Source organism: Geotrypetes seraphini, chromosome 8 (genome assembly GCF_902459505.1).
Source record: "Geotrypetes seraphini chromosome 8, aGeoSer1.1, whole genome shotgun sequence".
NCBI classification, from domain to species: domain Eukaryota; kingdom Metazoa; phylum Chordata; class Amphibia; order Gymnophiona; family Dermophiidae; genus Geotrypetes; species Geotrypetes seraphini.
The window spans coordinates 162024663-162050137 of NC_047091.1; the positions used below are offsets into that span (position 1 = coordinate 162024663).

The window sequence follows — 25475 nt, forward strand, 5'->3', positions numbered from 1 at the left end:
ATAAGAGAATAAAGAGTCATGATGTAGTCTACAGCTGGACAACAATAACCTTGCTGCAGTGTACAAAAAAAAGATATTGTGGGAAATAATAAATTTGTTTTCATTTACTATTTGTCATCTTGGTTTTATGTTTGGATCTATTTCTTAATAGAAATTTGTAGGGATGTGTGTTCTCGGTTTTGGTTCTCAATCAGTGTGTCACAACAGACTGTGTTGCAAGCACCCAGTTGGTGTGTCATGGGGCTGGTCAGCAGAAACAGCAGTAGTCAGGAGAGCACAGGCAGCAGGTAGCAGCTCGGTGGAGAAGACGAGGTTACACTGACCTTAAAGCCATGCTCCTTCCACTTAGCATTGTTTGCTGCCTGAATAGCCCAAGGAGGAGCATGTTATTAGGGTTAGTATAGCACATGTCCATTAGGCTGTTTCCTGCTGCCTGCACTCTCCTCTCCCAGCTGTTGCTCTGAGAACTGAAGCTATACTTTGGGTGGGGAGGGGAAGAAGAGGGGACATGAAGTTGCTGGACCATAAGGGGGGAAGGGGAGCTGCTGGACCATACAGGTAGGGTGAGGGGTGGGGAGAGGGGGTTACATAGAGCTGCTGGATCATAGAGAAAGGACACAGAGCTGCTGGACAAGTAGTAGTGTAGGAGAGCCATGGTAATGCTAGATTTTCGGGTGGAGGGGAAGGGAGTACAGACATGCAGTCTGATGCAGAATGGTACAAAACCTGCTTTTGTTGGTGAAACTTGGACCCATATAGTTGAATTGGGATTTCTAGAAGTCTCCCTAAGCATCAGAGGCCTCACCTTTTGGCCTTACATCTGTTTTTCTTATTTGACATGCCCATGTTTACACTGCTTTGTCTCTGAATCTCTTTGCCACAGCCAGAGACCTTCACCTCCCCTTAACAGTTAGTAACTGAGGGAAAGAAACATTCTCTTTTCTGTGGTACCTGCAGAAAACTGCATATGGTATCCTGGCTAGGTTCTACTGCCTGGTTAGGTCCTGTGCCACTTGGGCTGGGCATAGCAGGGGTATAACTGCACCATGCACTCGTATTTTAGGAGGAAACGTCTTCGGAGCTTTTTTTTTCTCTCTTAGTTTCTTTGGCTTTTTTCCTGAGATTCCATCTCTGTGCACTGTGAAGATAAAGTAGCAATCTCCACAGGGCAGACCTTTCATTCTCCCCTCCCCATGCATGGGAAGTTAGAGACTGCCAGGAACACTGTTTATCTGAAACCAGAAGCTGTGTGAGCTGATTATTCTGCTGTTGGCATCATACCTAAGGTATCTATCATATCCTATTTCCTGGGTGAATATGCAAGCTTGTAGTCTATGTACATTTGTTATCTGAAAATACAAAAGAACCCCCAGATACAATCTAGATCAGAGCTGCTGGACCATAAGGATGGAGGAGAAGTAAGGGAATGGAAGATGACAGGTGGAAACTAGATAAAGGACAAATGAAAAGCATACACTGGAAAGTGGTTAACATAGCTGGTTTTATAAAAGGTTTGGATAAGTTCCTGGAGGAAAAGTCCATAGTCTGCTATTGACGCAGACATGGAGGAAGCCACTGCTTGCCCTGGATTGGCTACCGTGAAGATGAGATACTGGGCTAGATGGACTATTGGTCTGACCCTGTAAGGCTATTCTTATGACCAAATAACAAAAGATAGAAAAGTGTGCTTCATTTTGAATTTAAGTGCAATAAGTTATAATGTCTTTGTATTTTGTGGAGTAAAAGGGAAATGCATTTCTGATTTTGTTTCTCCCATGTTGTGGTACAAGCCTAGTTTATGTCTTACTAAGATTTAGAGAATGACACGGTGACAAAATTCATCACCGTTCCCGTCCCCGCGGATAACCGCGGGAAACCATCTTCATGTCATTCCTTAAGGAGAGAGGGAAGAATCAGAGTATAATTGGGCACAACCACTGACCCTCAAGCTTTGCTTTGAAGAATGCTGGTGTAGAAGGACCGAGGTTGAAATAGATAATAGAAAATGACATGGGATTATTTCCCGCGGGGACGGGAACGGTGATGAATTTTGTCACCGTGTGTCATTCTCTACTAATATTCCCTGTTCAGTTTTTGTCTTAATTTTTCTATTTCTCACTTGTTCTGTATTTGGAGAGGATCTGTCTGTATTTTGCCTGTGACCAAGATATGGTATTCTGTTTTACCAGTAGTAGATGTATGGAAATCTAGGGCCCTTGTAATATTTGTAGTGTTGCCTATTCATAGGAAGGATTCATGTTGTTTGAATCACAGGAATTAGTGCTACTATTTTAGCGTGAGTTTGCTTCATGTATGTTAACATAACATATTATACTTATAGACCGTGTTACCAAAAGTTCTATGTGGTTTACAAAAGATTATAAACATTAAACATAATTGTATATTTGAATGAGTCAGCTAGTCTGGTATCTGGAGAAAAGATAGGTTTTTAGCTGTTTTCTAAAATGTCTGTAAGAAACAACTGTGAGCAACAATGATCGAAATTCTTTTTCATGAGAAGCTGCCTGAGATGCTAAAGAGTGATTTAAGAATTTCTTGCTTTTACAACCTTTTATAGAAGGGAAATTGAACAGAGCATGAGTTTTTCTACTGCATTTGTGCGTAGCTATGGAAAAACTATTAGTTCAGATTTTGCATTTAAACAGTTTGCACTGGGGGCAATTTCTCCATACACTTTTCTACCTTTTGTTATTTGGTCATAAGAATAGCCTTACAGGGTCAGACCAATAGTCCATCTAGCCCAGTATCTCATCTTCACGGTAGCCAATCCAGGGCAAGCAGTGGCTTCCTCCATGTCTGTCTCAATAGCAGACTATGGACTTTTCCTCCAGGAACTTATCCAAACCTTTTATAAAACCAGCTATGTTAACCACTTTCCAGTGTATGCTTTTCATTTGTCCTTTATCTAGTTTCCACCTGTCATCTTCCATTCCCTTACTTCTCCTCCATCCTTATGGAGAAGGTTGACATTTAACTAAAAAAACAAACAAACCCTATATAATATGATAGACCTAATGTCCATGAGGATCATGTATGTAGTATGTCACATATGTGAGCATCATCTATCAAGTGTGTTTGACTCAAAAAAAAAAAAAAAAAAAAAGGATTGAGAACTATTGATTTAGCATGAAGGGACATGGGATGGGGCTTATACTGTATCTGGACTAACATCATTAACAAAAGATCTAAAATTAACTTAAAACAGATTTCCAAACCTAGCAAACTGACAACACCTCACAGCAAGTATACCATAATTTTTGAAAGCAACAAGCATCAGGCTCTAGAAATGTTTCCAGGGTTTCAATGCCTACTTGTTTATCTCTCTCTCTTAAACTAAACTTTAGAATCTGATGATCAATATATGTGAATCTTTATAAAACTGGGTAAACTGAGAGTGACAGATCCGATTATCTTGGTTTCCATGTAAGGAGGGCAGCCAGATAAAAATTTCTCAGTTCTGGTGAATTTTTATTCCTTGATACAAAGAATAAAAATATTTCTAAATGTTTTCAAATTTGCTTTAAAAATGACGAAGTCATTATCTTTTGTACAGGAAATTTTTTTAAACTTGCATTTCTGTATTGCTTTCAAATACAGTGGTACCTTGGTTTACGAGCATAATTCGTTCCAGAAGCATGTTCGTAAACCAAAATACTCGTATATCAAAGCGAGTTTCCCCATTGGAAATAATGGAAACTCGCTTTGATACATTCCCACCCCCCGAGGCCAGCAGCACTGCTCTAACCCCCCCCCCCCCACGAGAACCGGCATTGCTCCCCCCAAAGGCCCCCCCCCCCCGTGATCCGGCACCCTCCTCTCCGCGATCTGTAGTCCCCCAGACCCACCTGAACCCGCTTCTTACATTCATCTGGCCTCGGCACCGGCATGTCCTGTGCGTTGGTGTCGGTGCCCGAAGATCGGCCTCCTCTTCTGTACTGGGCCTTGAGCATCTGTGCATGCTCAAGGCCTGCGAGTTCACGCTCTCTCCGAGATTCTCAGAGATCTCGGAGACAACGTGAACTCGCAGGCCTTGAGCATGCGTAGATGCTCAAGGCCCAGCACAGAAGAGGAGGCCGATCTTCGGGCACCGGCACCAACGCACAGGACATGCCGGTGCCGAGGCCAGATGAAAGTAAGATGCGGGTTCGGGTGGGTCTGGGGGACTTCAGGTCGTGGCGGGGGGGGGGGGGGGGGGTGCCGGATCGCGGGGGGGAGGGTGCCGGATTGCAGGGGGGCGCTCGTAAATTGAGGCACGCTCGGTTTCCGAGGCGCTGATTTTGCGAATGTTTTGCTCGTCTTGCAAAACACTCGCAAACCGGTGCACTCGTAAACCGAGGTACCACTGTACCTGAAATGGAAAGGTTATAACAGAAAACAAAATATTAATTTTTGGAGGTTTTGGGGGTGGAATCATATTATTGCCTTTGAAGATAAGAGAATATATATCAACATAATCAGTAGAGACAGCTGTAAATGAATTCCTCTTATTTGGAAAATTGTTACCTCCACTACAGCAAAACCTTTGATTGGTCGTGATGGCACAAACTGGTTATCCAGGGATGCAACTGTGTATACAGATCCAACATCTGAAAAAGAAGCTGTTTCCATATTGTCAAGTGGTTCTCCAATACTGGTCAGACTCCCAGTGCTACACAGTGAAAGATCTAAACTGTCCTGACTGGAAATGACGTGTGGTTCTAACAAGCCTGGAGGAATAGTCATGTCCTGTCTGCCTTGAAACTGATCCACAGAGATGTCACTGGTTGTCTGTGAGATGCCTTGAGAGCTACAGATTGATGCTAGGCTGGTGGAAGCTGAGGCACTAACACTTGAAGCAGGTAAGATACTGCTAGAGCTGCTCACATCTAAACTGTCTGCACCAGTAAGTGAAGATGTCTTGCCCAATTCTGTTGGACAGTCTCCTCCTTCTGCCTTGTCCTTAGGATTCTTAGGGTCTTCTTCTTGCAAAGGGATGTAAATTTCATCTTTGTAAATGCCACCATGTGCGCTGCATGCCTTTCGAATTGCACTTCTGACAACTGCTTCCTCTAAGTGAGTTGGTATCCCAGAAATAACAAGTAATCGACTATGAGCAGTCAGACCAACTAGTGCCTGGCAAGCATCAGCTATCGCATCATTTGTCACAGCCAGCCCTTGTGGGTCTTTGTTTGTAAGATGTCGAAGAATCATCAGCAGGGTCAAGGCTCTATGAAACCATAACATATCCTCAGGTTTGCCTCCTCCAATACTGAGCATTGCAGTATCATTATCTGCTGTCAATGAAGATGATCGTTTACTAGCAGAGGTAGTCTTTTCCCGTTTCATTTTTACTTTTTTCCTCTTTGAGAGGAGGCTTGGGCTCTGTGGGGTCTGTCCTGGAGAAGATGAGGAGGAAGATGAAGAATCGCTTAGATTTGGACCACTGGATGACATCACGCTGACTGCTGAACTCATATTGATTGGGACGGTCACTTCTGCTACTGCAAGGCAAACTTCCATAAGCGCATGGAAATATGTGGAGAACCGACCCTGGTCTGTCAGGCCAGTGCCGGTGCCACCACAGCTATTTCCAGATGCCCAGTTTTGAGTTTCTTCATCATACAGCTTGCGTAATTCTGTTTGCAAAGCCATAAGCATGGTTAAACAGGGGTTCAGCTGAAGTGCAATGGAAGAAGACAATCCTGACGAGTTCTTTTTCTGTTCCAAATGGTGAATTTTACGAAGAAGTTCAGCAAGTAGATGAAAAAGTAGTTCTTTCACACAAGCTGCCATGTCAGTTGTCCATAGCAAATTTCCTAAACATAAAAGAAAGCAAGACCACAGGTCATACCTATTTCTATAAGTTTGTTTCTAATGGATTAAATTTTCCATATTTTTAAACATGAACATAGCTTTGAAAAATACAACCCTATATTAAAGGTGCTACACAAAAGAATGCAATAAAACAAAAAAGTATGAGCCAAATCATGTTATGGTTTAAATTCAGAAGGTAGAAAAATAAAGCTGACCAACGCTGACCATATGTTATTACAGTTATCTGCAGTATCTGCCAAAATAGCATATCAACAATATATATCATATCTTAGCTAGATGAAAAACTTATAAAACTCTGAATGATTTACATCTTTGTCATCTGAAGAACAGGTTCATGACATAAGACCTTGCAAGGTCATACATGAGGTTATTCTATGGATCTTTTCTCCAACAGAGGGGATGACAGAATTAACCCCAAAAGTAATAGGTGGAATTTGTGATTTAAATATTTTATTGTAGTTTAGTGGATATTTTTATTTTTTTATAATTACTATATTTGTAATTAATAGTTATTATATTTTGATTGTCAAATACAGTTTAGGTAACAAAATTTTATTTTATTTTTGTTCCTTGGTAATAAGTGCTCTTTCTTAATTACTTATTTTTTTAAAATTAAAATTTATATTTTATTAACATTTGTTATATCAATAACAAAAATCAGGAAAAGCAGAAGAAACAATTCAAAAAACTTAAAATTCAAATTAAGACTTATGCCAAGTCCACATTAACAAGGGCCGCTCAATACAGAAAGTAAAAATTATATAAGAAATAATATATATTCATCCTTTACATGCAAAATGACCAAATCCAATATGTCCTTAAACTTCAACAATTACATTAGTATCTGAAACTTTCAGTGAAACCTTATCAATCAAGAAATTCTCCAATTGTGATGGATCTACAAAAACAAATTTATCAACTTTATAGTTTATAATATACTTGCAAGGGAATTAAAAAAAAAAAAGTAGCTCCCACAACTATAACTTTAGGTTTAAGCTGTAGAAACTGTTTTCTTCTATGTTGTGTGTGTCTGTCTGGACACATCAGGAAAAATCATTAGTTGTTGTCCGCAAAACAAAGCTTGTTTATTCACAAAATACAATTTAAGTATAAGTTGTTTTTCAATTTCTGTTTTAAATGTTACCAACAAGGTTGCTCGTTTAGTAATCACATCCTTAGAAGATTCTAGAAACTGGGAAATATTTAAACTATCTGGAGACACAATCTTATCTAATTCTCCTTCTTCACCGGTTTCTTTAGTACTCCTGGGTTGTAATATAAGTTATCAGGAGTAAATGATTCCACCTGAGTATATTGTAAAACATCCCTCATATACATCTTCAGGAGCTCCAAAAGTGCCAAATAATGTTATATAGGAAAATTCAAACCTAAGAACATAAGCAATGCCTCTGCTGGGTCAGACCTGAGGTCCATCGTGCCCAGCAGCCCGCTCACATGGCGCCCCAACAGATCCAGGACCCGTGCAGTGATCCTCTATTTATACCCTTCTATCCCCCTTTCCAGCAGGAAATTGTCTAATCCTTTCTTGAACCCCAGTACCGTACTCTGCCCTATTACGTCCTCTGGAAGCGCATTCCAGGTGTCCACCACACGCTGGGTAAAGAAGAACTTCCTAGCATTTGTTTTGAATCTGTCCCCTTTCAGTTTTTCCGAATGCCCTCTTGTTCTTATATTTTTTGAAAGTTTGAAGATTTTTTGCTTTTGCCAAATTCTCCATCTTTTCCATTTTATTATGTAAGGATAAGTTATCTTTGATATTAGAGATAGCAGTTTTTTGCAAAACCTCCACAGAATTGTCTACTTTATCTAATCTAACAGCAAGTGAAGATACCTGATTTTGTTGTTCATTTACTTTAACTGTTATATCAGATGAAAATTGATAGATTGGTAACTGTGCTCTGTAATGAGAACTCTATCCTATTTACAACCAACCAGACATCATTAAGAAAAATTACTTTGTCCTTAGGTATAGAGTCTTAATTGCTTATGCTACAAAAAGTTATCATTCCCTCAAACTTTGCTTTAGTGAACAGGACTTTGATATTTTGAAATGTTCAGCAAATGTTTATATTGGGAATTAGACAGTGTGTTTGATATGCATAAGAGCTGTACAAATGCAATTTGGAATGTTTGAATACTGGGTAATGCATGGAAGTGTTGTTTTTTCAGCCGATGACCCTACCTGCTTTACGGTCCCCAGAAGCGATTAACAGGGTAAGGCTCCTTATATCTGAGGCTTTTTCTCCACCATTTACTCTGAATGCTGAATGTCTGGGCTCTTAAAAAGACTGAATAAGAATGGTGTATTTTGAGTAGAAATTCAATCATCTCTTTAGTGTGTGGGAGTGATTTCAATTACTCCAACACTGACTGGAGAAATGTTACATCAGGAATTGCTAGGGAGGTAAAATTCCTAGAAGTCATAAATGACTTTTTCTTGGAGCAACTGGTCCAGGAACCGACAAGAGGGGGAGTTATTTTAGATTTGGTTCTTAGTGGAATGCAAGGCATGGTACAGGAGGTAACTGCGTTGGGTCTGCTGGGAAACAGTGATCATAACGTGATCAAATTTGAGCTGATATCTGGAGTGACATCGCAAAAGAAATCTACTGTAGCGGCATTTAATTTTTGATAGGGCGACTATGATAAAATGAGGAAAATGGTTAAAAAGAAGCTAAAAGGATCAGTTGCAAAGGTTGGGATTGTAAACCAGGAGTGGATGGTATTTAAAAATACCATCGTGGAAGCCCATACCAGATGAATTCCACGTATTAACAAAGGTAGAAAGAAGAGAAAATGAGAGCTGGCATGGTTAAAAGGTGAAGTGGCTATTATAGCCAAAAAAAACCCATCCTTTAAAGAATGGCAAACGGATCCAAGTGAAGAAAATAAGGAGACACATAAGCACTGGCAAGTCAGATGTAAAGCATTGATAAAGAAAGCTAAAGAAGAATATGAAGAGAAACTTGCCACAGAGGCAAAAATTCATAGTAACAATTTTTTAAGGTACATCAGAAGCAGAAAAACTGTGAGGCAATCGGTGGGACAGTTGGATGATCAAGGAGCAAAAAGGATGCTCAGGGAGGATAAGGCCATAGAGGAGAGACTGAATGGATTCTTTGCTTTGGTCTTTACAGAAGATGTAAGAAATCTACCTGAACCAGAAATCATTTTCAAGGGTGATGATGATGAGGAACTGAAAGAAATCTTGGTGAATCTGGAAGATGTACTAAGCCAAACTGATAAGCTAAAAATTGATAAATCGCAAGGGTATAGTACATCTATACTCATCTGCAGATCTACTAGTAATGAACTTGGTCCAAAAGACTCTGACGAACTTTGCTACACTAATTGTAATAGTGGAATGGGATCAGGAGCTGGACGCTCTAGGACTCCTTCCTGCAGCAGTTGACATCACACTGAATCTTGGATCTTCAGAGGCACCTCCCAGACCTGGGCATGCAGACAGCTCTATGCAGTGAGGGAACGCTGTTGATGCTGGAAATGCTGCTTTGGTGAATCAGTTGAATGGGGATGTAGGAGTTGAGGTTTTTTCTTCCACAGCGTTCTCGTGTTGAGGTAGCTGTGGCTGCTGAAGGTATTGGAGAAAGCAAAGTTGCCTAAGAACATAAGAATTGCCGCTGCTGGGTCAGACCAGTGGTCCATCATGTCCAGCAGTCCACTCACACAGCAGCCCCCAGGTCAAAGACCAGTGCTTTAAATGAGTTCTGCCTCACCTGCATAGATTCCAGTTTAGCAGAAACTTGTCCAACTTTGTTTTGAATCCCTGGAGGGTGTTTTCCCCTATAACAAATTCTGGAAGAGTGTTCCAGTTTTCACCATTCTCTGGGTGAAGAACTTCCTTACGTTTGTACGGAATCTATCCCCTTTCAACTTTCTCATTCTCCCTACCTTGGAGAGAGTGAACAATCTGTCTTTATTTGCTAAGTCTATTCCCTTTAGTATTTTGAATGTTTCGATCATGTCCCCGCTCAGTCTCCTCTTTTCAAGGGAGAAGAGGCCCAGTTTCTCTAATCTGTCACCGTACGGCAGCTCCTCCAACCCCTTAATCATCTTAGTTGCTCTTCTCTGGACCCTTTCGAGTATTAATATGTCCTTCTTCATGTACGGCGACCAGTGCTGGACGCAGTACTCCAGGTGAGGGTGCACCATAGCCCAATACAACGGCATGATAACCTTCTCCGACCTGTTTGTGATCCCCTTCTTAATCATTCCTAGCATTCTGTTCGCCCTTTTCACTGCCGCCGCACATTGTGTGGATGGCTTCATCAATTTGTCGATCAGAACTCCCAAGTCTCTTTCCTGGGAGGTCTCTCCAAGTACCGCCCCGGACATCCTGTATTTGTGCATGAGATTTTTGTTACCGACATGCATCACTTTACACTTAACCACATTGAACCTCATTTGCCATGTTGATACCCATTTCTCGAGCTTATGTCATATTGCAGATCTTCGCAATCCCCCTGTGTCTTCACTACTCTGAGTAACTTCGTATCGTCCACAAATTTAATCACCTCACTCGTCGTACCAATGTCCAGATTGTTTATAAATATGTTGAAGAGCATGGGTCCAAGCACCGAGCCCTGCGGCACCCCACTGGTGACGCTATTCCAGTCTGAGTATTGTCCATTTACCCCCATTCTCTGTTTCCTATGCTTCAGCCAGTTTTTAATCCATGTGAGTATTTCACCCTTGATTCCATGGCTTGCAATTTTCCAAAGTAGTCGTTCATGTGGAACCTTGTTGAACACCTTTTGAAAATCCAGATATACAATGTCGACTAGGTCGCCCTTGTCTATCTGCCTGTTTACTCCCTCGAAGAAGTGCAGCAAGTTCGTCAAACAAGATCTGCCTTTGCTGAAACCGTGCTGGCTGGTCTTCATCAGACCATGTCCGTCAAGGTGATCATTGGTGCGGTCCTTTATCAGCACCTCTACTATCTTTCCTGGTACCAAGGTCAGTCTCACCGGTCTGTAGTTTCTCAGATCTCCCCTTGAACCTTTTTTGAAGATTGGTATAACATTTGCCACCTTCCAGTCTTCTGGAATCTTTCCCGATTTGATCGACAGATTGGCTATTAGTTGAAGCAGTTCAGCTATAGCCCCTTTCAGTTCCTTGATGACTCTCAGATGGATGCCATCCGGTCCAGGGGATTTATCGCACTTAAGCTTACTGATCTGACTGCATATCTCTTCTAGACTGACCATCAACCCTGTCAGTTTCCCGTCTTCATTTCCAGCATATAGCCTGATATAGCCGGTATGCTGTGTATATCTTCTTCGGTAAATACAGACGCAAAAAATGTGTTCAGTTTGTTGGCGATTGCTTTGTCTTCCGTTAGCACTCCCTTTATTCCATGATTATTCAATGGTCCCACCGCTTCCTTCGCGGTCGTTTCCCCTTAATATATTGAAAGAACTGTTTGAAGTTTTTCATCTCCTTACCTGAAACATGTGTTCTCTGTTGACAACAGGGGAATGAAGCCACACTTGAAGGTGAAGTCCGCTGAGCCTGTGTGTTGGAGCTCTCCCCTAGCTAGGTAAGCTTTTAAAAGCTTACTAGGCATGTGCAGGAGTCCCTACACTCATAGCCCCTCCCCTCAGCCTGTCAGTTTTGTCCTTATCATGTAAGAAAAATGTGAGACAAGGGGAAGGACGGCGAGAAAGTGTGGCCGCATTCCCCTGCTGTCTACGGAGAACACCTGTTATAGGTAAGCAACTTTGCTCTCTCTGTAGACAAACATGGGATATGCAGGCACACTTGAAGGTGAGTCCCAAGCTGAAAAAATGGAAATGGCTGGTGGAAAAAGAAATTACAGTGTGAACAGGTTCCGTAAGACTGATTGTCAAATCGCACATCTTGAGCCAAACTCTGATCGAGGCAGTAGTGCTTTGTAAAGGTATGCCCTGAAGACCAAGTGGCCGCCTTGCAAATATCTTGAATAGGAATGGACTTCAAACTTGCAATTGAAGAAACTGTAGCTCTTACTTTATGAGCTCCGATTATACCTGGTGAATGAAGTTGTGCTTTTGTGTAGCAAAATTTAATGCAATTTGCTATCCAAGAGGATAGAATTCTTTTTTATGCTGGTTTTCAATGAGTAGCTGAGTTGAAGGAAATGAAAAGCTGATTTGTCTGACGTAAGGGAGCAGTTGCCTTAAGGTTAAAAAGTAATGCTCTCCTGCAGTCCAAAGTATGAAGAGTTTGCTCCGCTGGAGAGGAGTGCAGAGGAGGAAAAAAGGAAGGCAAAATAATAGTTTGGTTGAGACAAAAATTTGTAACTACTTTAGGAAAAATTTGGGATGAGTCCATAATTGCACTCTATTAAGAAAGAGCTGGCGATATGGGCAATAGATGACCAGTGCTTGAAGTTCACTAACTCTTCTGGCTGAAGTTAAGGCTGTAAGAAAAACTGTTTTCCAAGTAAGGAAAGCAAGCAATGCAGATCCCAATGGTTCAAAAGGGTCCTGCATTAAAATATCCAGGACTAAGTTGAGGTCCCATGCTGGTGGAGGATCTTGTACTGGCGGTCAAAGATTATTAAGACCTCTGATAAAACAAGAAACCAGTGGATGATGTGAAATTGGTTTACCATCCACAAAGGTATGGAAAGCCGAGATAGCTGCCAGATGAAAACGGACTGAGTTGGATTTAAGTCCAGCATCTGATAAATGTAAGAGATAAGATAAAATATAGTCGATTGGACAAAGAGGATTCTGCTGGTGTTGCTGTGACCAGATAGAAAAACGTTTCCATTTGAGCTTTGAACTTCCAGGCTGTCAAACTGAGGCTACAGAGATTAGGATGAAGTAAATGGCCATTCTGTTGAGACAGAAGGGATGGATGATTTCCCAATGGAATGGGAGGAGCGTCCAGAAGGTCCAGGAGGAGTGGATACTAGTGGGGCAATGAGCATGATGTGAGCTGAATCTCTGGAGACTTTCTGAAGTACCATGGAGATGAGCGGAAATGGCAGAAAGGCAGAGAGTAGATAGTGACTCCAATGAATGGAAAAAAAAACATCTCTGGCAATGGCTTGAGGAGCTGGGCAAAGGGAGCAGAAGTTGCTGCATTTGGCATTGTACTGGGAAGTGAAGAGATCCAGTATGGGAGTTCCCCAAAGATGAAATAGTTGTTTCAGGATAGATGGGTTGAGAAACCATTCGTGAGGGTTGAGTTTCCTGCTCAGAGAATCAGCTAGGATATTGTGTTTTCCTGGAATGTAAACCGCTTGTAGATGGACCCGCAGAGTCAGAGGAAGAGAGCCTGAACCTCCATGTTTGTTTACATAAAACATCGTTACCTGTCTGAATTAGAATGCATTTGCTGCAAATCCAAGGGTGAAAAGCCTGTAGCACATAATACACTGCCTGCAGCTTGAGATAATTGATGTGCAGGAACATTCAGTGGTGGACCACTGTCCTTGAGTCTGTAATTGGTCGAGATGCCTTGTTTGGAGGCAATCATTGTGATCGTGAGAAGAGGCGGCGGAGGCTGAAAAAGGCAACCCTCCTGGAGGGATGGAGAGGAAATCCACCAAATGAGGGAATCTTGAATCTTTGCAGGTAATGGAATCTGCTTTGTAAGAGGATGATGCCTTTGATCCCAGTGCAACTTCAGGTGCCATTGTAAAGGCCACATGTGAAGTCTTGCATTCAGAACCAGACTGATTGAGGCTGCCATGTGATCCAAGAGACATAGAATAGTGCGGGCTGTGAAGGCTTAAGATTGCCTGAAGTGTTCTGCTATAGACAAAAATAGTTTGGGGGGGGGACAAAAGATTAATGTATTTTCTGATCTTTCACGGGTTACACAATTGAGGAGAAAAGCTTTATTTGCTTTAAAACCTCAATTTTTGTTCCTGGGTGGAACATATTTCCTGCAATTTCTTTATAAATGTGTTATTAAATTGGTGATGGTGGGGAATAAGAATTATGCTTTTATTGTTCCAAATCATTTAAAGAATTTCCTTGAAGCTAGGATACCTCCAGTCCCAATAGTAGTAGAATCCTCTCCCATATTAGATGTCTCTCTGTATTTGTAATTAGTTAAGCTTCTGGAAGAAATTTCCTATAGCACTTGGACAAGTGACTGCCTGGGAATACCAGGTGCTTTATTTTTATTAATTTAGTGATGTGGAAGCTCCTGCCGCACCATTTTCCTTAGCCCTCCTCATTATTATTTCCTAATTTGGAGGTTGTATAATGTTTAGCAATATTAATCAACTTTAGGAAAGTAATAAAAACATACCTCTTCACTTAACTCCTGCCCTTGATCACAAAGAAATGAATATCGGTACCAGTACCCGGTATGTGTCACGTAAGGAAACTTATATTGTAAAATCTTGCACTGTAACTACGGCAAATCCAACCTGTAAACTGTGTGTCAATTAGGATAAAACTTGTACTGGAAAACCTGCTTTGTACAAATAACTATGGCAAATTGTAATGGTAAACTGTATATTATGTATATTAGTATTAGATCCTAGTATGTGTTAAATTAGAATAATGACTTGTAATGTAAACTTGTACTGAAATTATGGCAAATCCAATGCACATCGTAACCTGTTGACTGTATACTATGTATGTTTAACATGCAACATGTTCTGAGCTTTTTGGGGACAACAGGCTAGAAAACAAAATAAAAAAATATGTTATTTTCTTATTTAATATTTTCAATTGCTAATTACTTCATGACTTCCATTTTTCAGTTTCAAGAGTAATACCTCAGATGTAATTAAAATGTCTATAAATGAATTAACCCCCCAATAAAAAAAACCAAACAGACATAAGATATGCAACCTTCCTGCCTGTGTACTCTGTTATTCAATTATTCTCATGTATTTATGGGGAAAATGTCATATATGCAGGCCCCTCAGTCTCATCACAGTATTTTAAAAAGAGAGCCTTTAGTTTTTAGATTCTAAAGCCATTATCTTTGCTCTTCAATGTTTTCTACTGGTTTAGACACCCCGAGTTTCTTCAGAGCATCCAGTATCTTACCCAACAGTTCTACTACTTGCAGAAGCACAGAGGAAGGAACAGTGTCAAGTTCATCTTCAGATCTTCCATCTCTATCCTCCACTTTCCAGTTAAGCAGCTGCTCTGTAAAAGCCATGGCCAATGGGAACTCCAGAGGTAGGGAATGCATGACTAAAACAGCACCTGGTGGAGGGGATACACCTAAATACAGGGACCAGAGTTATTACTAAATTACATGAGACATATTAAACACTGATGTTATTTACAATACTCAAGTTAACGGCATCAAAAAGGAAAAGGAAGAATAAACTAACACTAAATACAATGTAAGGGAAGGTATTATTTATTCTAATACATAAATGTTATGAAGAATCTGCTCACCTCATTAGCACAAACAAAAAAAAACATGGTACAACAAAATAAATAATTTATTAATGTTTGCCTTTTATTCATTGGGACTTGGTTACTAATAATGAACTGTAGCACACATTAGTAATGCTAACTGTAAATTAGATTATATTAATGTTTTCTGACAATGAAGTGGCTTAAATTCTACCAAAATGATTTCTTGGAGACCGACAAAGTAAAAATTAGCAAAAGGTTCATCATTCAAACAGGCTATAACATATCATGAAAGATTAGTCATACTGTAATTTTAATATACTTTAGAAGCATCTTGTACAATTAGAAAAAGAGCGAAAAGAAATTCAATTGAAGGAGGTGCTCTATGAGAAACTCACAAAAGAAAACATTGGGAAGGGGCATATTTATAAAGTTTTGTGGGGGAATTATTTAACAGAAGAACAGCACCAAAAATTAGAGCAGTAATTGTACCTTTTTCTGCACAATTAGATTTGTTTATAACAGTGGGTTTCAACCCAGTCCTCTGCTAATCAGGTTTTCAAGATATCCACAATGAATTTTGCATGAGAAAGATCTGAATGCACTGCCTTCTTGGAACTGGTGCTATTTAACTTATTTATAAATGATCTGGAAATTAGAACAACGAGTGAGGTGATTAAATTTGCAGATGACACTAAACTGTTCAAAGTTGTTAAAATGCATATGGATTGTAAAAAATTGCAGGCAAACCTTAGGAAATTGGAAGACTGGGCATCCAAATACAGATGAAATTGAATGTGGACAAATGCAAAGTGATGCACGTTGGGAAGAATAACCCGATTCACAGTTACCGGATGCTGGGGTCCACTTTAGAGGTTAGCGCCCAAGATAAGGATCTGGGTGTTATTCTAGACAATACGATAAAACCTTCCGCCCAATGTGCAGCAGCGGCTAAAAAATCAAACAGGATGCTAGGAATTATTTAAAAAGGGATGGATAACAAGACTAAGAATTTTATAATGCCTCTGTATCGCTCCATGGTGCGACCTCATCTGGAGTGTTCAATTCTGGTCTCCTTATCTTACGAAACATATAGCGGCACTAGAAAAGGTTCAAAGAAGAGCAACCAAGATGATAAAGGGGATGGAACTCCTCTCGTATAAGGAAAGGCTAAAAAGGTTAGGGTTCTTTAGCTTGGAAAAGAGATGGCTGAGGGGAGATATGATTGAAGTCTACAAAATCCTGAGTGGAGTAGAGCAGGTACAAGTGGATCAATTTTTCACTCTGTCAAAAATTACACAGACTAGGGAAGTTAAAGGGAAATACTTTTAAAACCAATAGGAGGAAACATGTTTTCACTCAAGAGAATAGTTAAGCTCTGAAACGCATTACCAGAGGTTGTGGTAAGAGTGTTTTTTTAAATGTTGTATGGATTTTGATTGAATATAAATGCATATATGATTAATATTATTTATATAAATACTGTATTACATTTTTTTGTTAGCTTTAGAAACTCAATAAAGTTTTTAAACAAACAAAAAAAAGAATTGATAGCACAACTGGTTTTAAGAAAGGTTTGGACAAATTCCTGGAGGAAAAGTCCATAGTCTGTTATTGAGAAAGACATGTGGAAGCCACTGCTTGCCTTGGATTGGTAGCATGGAATGTTGCTACTCCTTGGGTTTTGGCCAGGTACTAGAGACCTGGATTGGCCACCGTGAGAATGGGCTACTGGGCTTGATAGACCATGGTCTGACCCAGTAAGGCTATTCTTATGTTCTTATGGTATGCAAATTTCTTATGCATATTCATTGTGGATATTTTGCATATCCTGGTTAACCTTGATTACTCTATTCTGCATGCAAACCATGTGAAAAATGAAACTTCTTCAACCATATCACAAACCTTCGGAGTCCCACAAGGCTCAATTCTATCTCCACTACTATTTAATATATTCCTCTCTCCTCTTCTTACATTAGCACAATCTATAGGATTTACAATTTTTGCCTATGCAGACGACATACAACGCCTCCACCCAATCAATACTTCCAACATCTCAGACATAAAAGACATAAACAATAAATTGGACAACATAAATGACTGGCTCTACTTAAACAAACTCTCACTTAATATTGACAAATCCTGTGGGCTCCTACTTCCAATCAAAACATCTGAATCTTTATTGGGAACCATCTCTATTAAATCTATTCCACTACATATGGAAACTAAAATTAAACTACTAGGTGTCATTTTTGATAGAGATCTTGTTTTCCATGATCATATTAGTTCAGTCGTAAAAGTCTGCTTCTTTAAACTCCGCATCATTCGATCACTAATTTCTATCCTGGATACCGACTCAATTAACATTCTGATCCATTCTTTAGTAATTTCCCATCTAGACTATTGTAACTCTCTTCTCAACGGCCTCCCCCAACTCTCTACCACTCTCTACAATTAATACAAAATACTGCAATAAAACTTATTTACAAAAAAGGTAGATTCGACCATGTCACTCCGCTTCTAAAAGAAGCTCACTGGCTCCCTATTACCCACCGCATCACCTATAAAATCATCTTACTTTCTTTTAAAATAAAACTTTCTCACCAACCTTCGTTTCTTGACAAACTCCTTATACCACAATGTTCCCCTCGAACTTTAAGATCATCTGATCAAAAACTTCTTTTCATCCCTTCCCTAAAAGACTTCTACTATACCCGTAAAACAAACTTTGCAGTAACCGCCCCTAAATTATGGAACTCTCTGCCACAATACCTCCGCGACGAACAACAATTAGCCAAATTCAAGACTAACCTAAAGACTTTCTTATTTCAGGACGCATTCAACCTAACCTAGATCCTCATCTTTCTTCCTTTTTTTTTTTTTTTCTCTCCCTTTCTTCCTTTCTTTCTCTTTTATTTCTTCCTTCTTTCTTCAAGCAAATATTTGCTAGTACAACGTGCCCTTACCCCTACGTTCTATACCCACCCCACTTTCTCCTTTTCATCTAAATAATGTAACTTTTTACCCCTCCTCCCCTATTATCCTCACTTTCTAGTTCGTCTAGTCTTTGCCATTTACGTTCAACTTAGATATTTTTACTCACTTTCTACTATTTTTAATCTCCCTTTTAAATTTTATTGTTAACCGGCCAGACATTTGTTTGATGGTCGGGATATTAAAAACTAATAAACTTGGAAACTTGAATGGAAGAATTCCAAAAATGTTAAATAAAGCCCGATGTCAGGTGGTCCCCGAAGACTGGGTTTAAAAACACTATCTTATAGGATATGCAGTATCCTACAAATTAATTTATGAGATGTGTTTTTTGTTTTAAGTATTTGTTGCCTGAATAAATGCTGCTTACTGAGGTCAGTCTGCGATTTTTATAACCATTATCCAGATAATGCTATTACTACTAATCATTTCCATAGCACTATTAGACATATGCAGCGCAGTACACATTCTTTGTAGGTACTTCCTTTTGTCCCTGGTTAAGTTCAAAATCTAAGTTTTGTACCTTGAGCTCTGGAGTGTAGGTGACTTGCCAAGATCACAAGGAACTGTGGCAGGGACTGAACACAGGTCACCTGGATCTCAGCCCACGGCACTGTTATTACAACTACTACTAATGCCACAGAAAATTATTACAGACTGCCCAGTACTGTCTGGATAGTGTCAGGGCAGTCCATGGGTGGAGAAAGGGTATTCCACAATGCTGTCTGGCTAATGGTGAGAGACCACTAACCGATAGCTATCTGGATAAAGTTAAAACACAAAGGGCTGTGCTAACTCTATCCAGTTAGCTATCCTGATAATATTCTGAGTATCACCAGCATCCACATAGCACTGCCACTGACCACTTTATAGATGCTCAGTGCTGGCTACTATCCAGATGTCAGCTCCATTTTCCTGCTGCTTTTCTTCCTGCCAGCTCATCTTGATCACGGCTCCAGAGCCACGATCAGCTGAAATGGCAGGGGAATGAGTGGCAGGGGAAGTCCTGAAGCCACCGATCAGCAGCTTCAAGGAATCCTGCTGGCTCAGGTGTTCAGGGCTTTCCTACCGTTCAGCTAATTGTAGCTCTGGAGCCATGATCAAGATGAATCAAAAGGGAGAACAGGGACTGCCTGCTTAACTGTGGGTTTCTTTTTTTTTTTTGGGGGGGGAGGGGGTTTGCAGCTGTTGTGCACACACACATATCTAACAGCTCCAGAGCTCCTGAAAAGATTCCTCCATAAGGGGGGGGCCTTTCCTTTAGTGCATTACACGAAGAGTTAATAAGAATATTAATGAGCTCCCTGTAATGTATTTGCATAAGGTTCTTGTGGCTGCTACAAGGATCGGCATCAATCATGGAGTACTCTTTTGTGCTACATCAGCGGTCTCAAACATGTGGCCCGTGGACCGCATGTGGCTCTCCAGGTTTTATTTGTGGCCTGCGGTCTGGACTGGATCATTTTCTTCCTTTTGGAGCAGCAGCGTGTCTGGCCGGCTCGTTCCATTCAAAACCGCAGGTTGGCGGCTCCTTGAACTATCCACTCCTGAATCAGAAGCCTCTTTGACATCAGAACATCAGAGAGGCTTCAGATGCAGGAGCGGATCTCGCAAGGAGCCACCACCCACGGCTTTGAATGGAATGAGCCGGCCAGACACACTGCTGCTCCAGTGGCGTACCAAGGGGGGGCGGTCCGCCCCGGGTGCACAGCTGGCCACCCTCCACTAGAGTGCGGCTCACAGCTCGTCTAGAGCAGTGGTGCCATACCTGCTTCCCTTCCCTTCTCACCGCTGCCATCGGGGAACAGGCCGGCACCGTGTTCTTTGATCTCCCTGCTTCTCTTCCCTGCAGGGCCGACCAACTCTTGCCACCCGACATCAATTCTGACGTCGAGAGGACGTTCTAGCTAGCCAATCGCTGCCTGGCTGCCCGGAACGTCCTTTCTGACGTTAGAATTGATGTCAGGCGGCGAGAGTTGGTCGGCCCCGTGGAGAAGAGAAGCAGGGAGATCTCGGCCTGTTCCCGATGGCGGTAGCGGCAGCAGCCTATTCCCAGCGGCGGTGGCATGGGGGAGGGCAGGAAGGAAGAAAGAAAGAAGGGGGGGACAGAGAGCCAGAAACAAAGCAAAAAATGGGACACAGAATCAGAGAAAGACAGACAGAGAAAGAAAGAAAAAGTTGGGCGAGGGAATGAGGTCTGGAGGAGAGGAAGCATACAGGAGGCTGAAAGAAGGGAAGAAATATTGGATGCATAGTCAGAAGAATAAAGTGCAACCAGAGACCGATGAAATTACCAAACAAAGGTAGGAAAATGATTTTATTTTCAATTTAGTGATTGAAATGTGCCAGTTTTGAGAAAGAAAAGATATTAAACTTTAAATGTGAGTGCTGCAGAAAAAATAGAGTACTTGGAGGGCCACAGAAAAAATAGTTAATGTCTTATTAAAGAAATGACAATTTTGCATGAGGTAAAACTTTTTATAGTTTATATATCTTTCCTTTTAACTGTTAAAGGAAAGTTTTATAAACTATAAAGAGTTTAACCTCATGCAAAATTGTCATTTCTTTAATAAGACATAACTATTTTTTCTGCGGCCCTCCAAGTACCTACAAATCCAAAATGTGGCCCCGCAAAGGGTTTGAGTTTGAGACCACTGTGCTACATGGATCAGTAGCAGCCATGAAGTACTCTTTTGTGCATCAGAAGCTGAGCATCAGGCCATAGTATTTAATCAAAAACTACTCATGCAAGCAATAGGATATTTTCTTCTGAAGACAAAGGTTTACCTAGTTTGATGTGAACTTTGTCAGTGGGAATGATTGCTGCTGGATACTGGTTGGTTGTAGGTGGGGGGGTTAGACCGGTGTTGGTTGGAGAAGCATCCCGAGGATAGCACACCGTCTCAATCAGGTTTAACTGGCCATTCCTTTTTACTTTATGGCCAAGACCATACATAAACACTCGAGCCCAGGGAGCTTTATAGAGCGAGGAGCTGAAAAGTAAAGAGAATAGCATGTTTATATTGATACATACATTTTTTAGGACATAAAATTCTCTCTAAGTTGGTAATCAGAATATCAATACAAACATATTGATAGTTTAATAGATTACTAAAAAGCAAGTAATTTAACACTTCATTTCCCCAGGTACCATAGAGATTGTTAGCTTGCTGGGACAGAAAAGGAGAAATACTTAGAGTACCTGAATGTAAAACTACTTCAAACAGAAGTGGTATATAAGAAATGCAAATAAATAAATACTTTGTGAAACCAGTTTTCCAAATGTTTCTTCCATTTAAACATTGAAGTAAATCAACCAACTGAATTGATACAGTACTATTTATTTGGTTTTGTAGCCCGTCCTTTCATAAGAGCTCAGAACGGTTCACATGCCCCTGTATCACTCCATGGTGTGACCTCATTTGGAGTACTGCGTTCAATTCTGGTCTCCTTATCTCAAGAAAGATATAGTGGCGTTAGAAAAAGTTCAAAGAAGAGGACCAAGATGGAAAAGGGATGGAACTCCTCTCGTATGAGAAAAGACTAAAATGGTTAGAGCTCTTCGGCTTGGAAAAAAGACAGCTGAGGGGAGATATGATTGAAGTTTACAAAATCCTGAGTGGAGTAGAACAGATATAAGTGGATTGATTTTTCACTCCATCAAAAATTACAAAGACTAGGGGACACTCGATGAAATTACAGGGAAATACTCTTAAAACCAATAGGAGTAAATTTTTTTTCATTCATAGAATAGTTAAGCTCTGGAACGCACTGCCAGAGAATGTAGTAAGAGCGGATAGCGTAGCTGGTTTTAAGAAAGGTTTGGACAAATTCCTGGAGGAAAAGTCCATAGTCTGTTATTGAGAAAGACATGGGGAAGTCACTGCTTGCCCTGTATTGGTAGCATGGAATATTGCTACACCTTGGGTTTTGGTCAGGTACTAGTAACCTGGATTGGCCACCATGAGAATGGGCTACTGGGCTTGATGGACCATAGGTATGACCCAGTAAGGCTATTCTTACAAGTATAGGTTACAAGTAGTTCTTATATTTATATACATATATGTTTCCACTGGATGACAGGATATAGTTGGGTTGAAGATACAAGATCGTATGATACAGTAATGGTTTGTATACAGAAAGTAATCAAATGATAAAGGGGGTGACATGTTCAGGTGAATTATAACATTGTAAAGAATATAAGTAGGAAATGAATACCAATAGCTATACAGTTTCGATTAACATATACAGTATCAATTTACATATAATTTGTTACATATAAATTTACATAAATATGAATACAGGATACTCTTGTATTTGTTACATCATTTTTAATTGTTACAAGGTTCATAGAATGGAATTGATATTGGGAATTAGATAAGAGGACACCATATTATGACTTCTGTGTATGCTTCGTGGTTAGGAGGGCTGGTCTGCAGATGAACTAAAAATATGAGTTTTCACTGAATTTCTGAAGTTTAATAAAGTATTGAGCTAACAGATTGATTGAGGGATTTAGTTCTAGAGCTTGGGTATGAAGTAGGAGTATGAGCATTTATGAGATTTTTCATTTAAAACTGATCTGTAAGGTGGGTCTGTCAGCTGTATTTTTCCTTGCAATTTTAGTAAGCATTTGGGTGAGTAGGTAGGTAGCTTTTCTTTCTTGTATCCCAGGATCATGTTATAGAAGGATCTGAAGGCTAAAGGTTATGCCTTTGAATACGCAGCACTTGTCGACAGGTAGCCAGTGTATTGAGGCCAGTTCTGAGGTGATGTGGTCATGGGCGCTGAGGTTTTCAGAAGCTAGACTTGTTGCATTTTGCATGCATTGGAGGTGTTGGTAATTTTTCTTGGACAGGCCTACAAATAATGCATTGCAATAGTCCCCATTCGTGATAAGACATAGATATAGAGGAGTTCTGCAAATTCTGCTTCAGTGAAAAATACTCTGATTTTACATAGTTGTCATAGGTAATAGAATGAGGTTGAGACAACCTGGGAGTCTTGATCAGAGAGTGACAAGTTGGCATCGAGTATCACTCCAATGCTTTGTCCTTGACTGATAGTGGGGTTGAGTCCCAGAAGGTAGGTACAATATTCATAGCGTATCCAAAATATCTGTTTTGGACGCATTCAGTTGGAGTTTAAGGTCATCCACTGTTTGATTTCTGGGTTAAGAAGTTTTGTAATTTGGGTGTTTCATTTTTTTCCTAGTGGGAGGAATGGATTTGTATCTGATACTTTGTGGCAATATCAAGAATGGATCTAATATAAAGGTTAAGGAGGTAAGGCCCCCTGCGGAATGCTCTAGTGGAGAGGTTCAGGTTTTGATATGGTTGAGACCAGTTGTATCTGTTGGGATCTTTGCTTAGGAAGGATGAGAACCACTTTAGGGCCAGGCTGCCGATTCCAATTTCTGCCAATCTACTCAAGAGAAGAGGATGGCTGATGGTGTCAAATGCAGCGTTTAGGTCTTGTAGCATCATCTTCTATGCCTATGTGTTTCCAATAGTTGTCAATTATGTCAAATAAGACCGTTTCTATGCTGTGGAATTTCCTAAAGCCCGACTAGTATTTGAAGAGGGCGGCTTGCTTGCATGTGAATTCTTGAAGGATTTTAGATAAGAATGGTAGGTTTAGGACAGATCTGAAGTTGCTTGGTTTAGAGAAGGTTTTTTAAGGATTAGTCAGAGGTAGAATGAGACTGGGGGAATTCTTCTCTGACTGACAGGAGAAGAGTGGAGGGACATGGGTCAGGAGTGATGTTTGCGGGACAGAGAATGCCTACTGCTTTGCTTAGGTTGTCGTAAGGGATTGTTTTGAATTGGCTTAATGTTGTGGAGTAGGGTTCTTTATTTGGATGTTTGTTGACGGTGGTATCATAACTGTGTTGTTAAATCCAGATCATATATGTACTATATTTATCTATCCATCATATGGACATGTACACATACACACGCAGAACTGGCCACCTTACTTGGTCTCCAAGTTGTGAATTATCTAACAGCTATTACCAGTGGCGTACCTAGGGTATGTGGTACCCGGGGCCCATCATTTTTGACACCCCCCCATCTATATGAAAAATATGATTTTTAGTAACAATCCACATATTGCACAACAAGAGTGTACCTAAGAAAATGCAGCATCTTAAACACTGCAGTGAGCACTAGAACACCAACACATACATTGTAAAACTAAACAAGCCAGATCCCGCACAGTCAACTGATCCTGTAGTCAATGCCAACTGAAAACTATGTTCTTTTAATACACACAGAACAGAGATACACCCTCGCCCAATATGGAATAATCACAAACTAAAAATAGAAATATGTAGACAAAAGTTAAACTGAACCGCCAAGAAACCAGACCCTGGATACAATGCAACACCACTTCATTCACCCTACAGACGGAACAACTCACATCCTCCATCCTCACCAAGTTAGAACAATGGACCTCACAATTTAAATTAAAATTGAACACTGAAAAAACCAAAATCTTCTTAGCAAGCCCTACCCATAAAATATCAAACACCTCCATAAAATTGAACGGCCTAGATTACCCTATCAACCCCTCCATAAAAATACTCGGAGTCATCCTAGATAGATGCTTAACTTTCGAAGACCATACCAATGCCCAGATCAAAAAATGCTTCTTTACCCTCTGGAAACTTCGCACTATCAAACACCACTTCGACCACCTCTCCTTCCGCTTACTAGTCCAATCATTAATGTTAAGCATATTGGACTACTGTAATATCATATACCTAGGAGCCTACAAAAACACCATCAAACGCCTAAGAATAGTACAAAATGCCGCCGTCCGCCTCATCTTCGGCCTCAAAAAATACGACCACGTTAGCCCCTATTATGCTAAACTCCACTGGCTACCGGTGGAGGCAAGAATCACCTTTAAATTCGCTTGCCTCTGCTTCAAAACCTTAGCAGGCTCTTCGCCAATCTACCTATCTGAACACCTTGAAATTGCACGCCCCTCTCGCACCCGAAACACCTTCCTGTTCTCCTTTCCCTCCCTGAAGGGCTGCCTCTACAAAAAATTCCCTGACCAATCTCTAGCATTCCAAGCGGGCAAATGGAACAAATGCCTCTCTACCCTCATCTCCTATTCCCCCCACTATCAAACATTCCGGAAACTAACCAAAACCTACCTCTTTGACAAGTTCCTCTGATTAACCCTCCCTCCTCCTCCCTTCCCTCCTGACCTCCCCCCCCCTAGACCCTTACCGCCTCATGCAACACTGCTATCTGTAACGCTGCTGTATCT

General features: G+C 40.6%; 1 protein-coding gene across 4 annotated transcripts in view; it reads right to left on the reverse strand.

Moving 5' to 3' along the window:
- The window catches only part of HECTD4 (HECT domain E3 ubiquitin protein ligase 4), a 492696-nt gene that overhangs the window by 72378 nt on the left and 394843 nt on the right, over nucleotides 1-25475 (reverse strand). For all 4 annotated transcript variants that reach the window (XM_033956861.1, XM_033956860.1, XM_033956862.1 and 1 more), the window contains 3 exons: nucleotides 20982-21187; nucleotides 14880-15059; nucleotides 4525-5816 (listed from right to left, as the gene is read on the reverse strand). In XM_033956861.1, coding sequence (XP_033812752.1) covers nucleotides 4525-5816; nucleotides 14880-15059; nucleotides 20982-21187 — 1678 coding nt within the window. The remainder of the gene's footprint in view (nucleotides 1-4524; nucleotides 5817-14879; nucleotides 15060-20981; nucleotides 21188-25475) is intronic.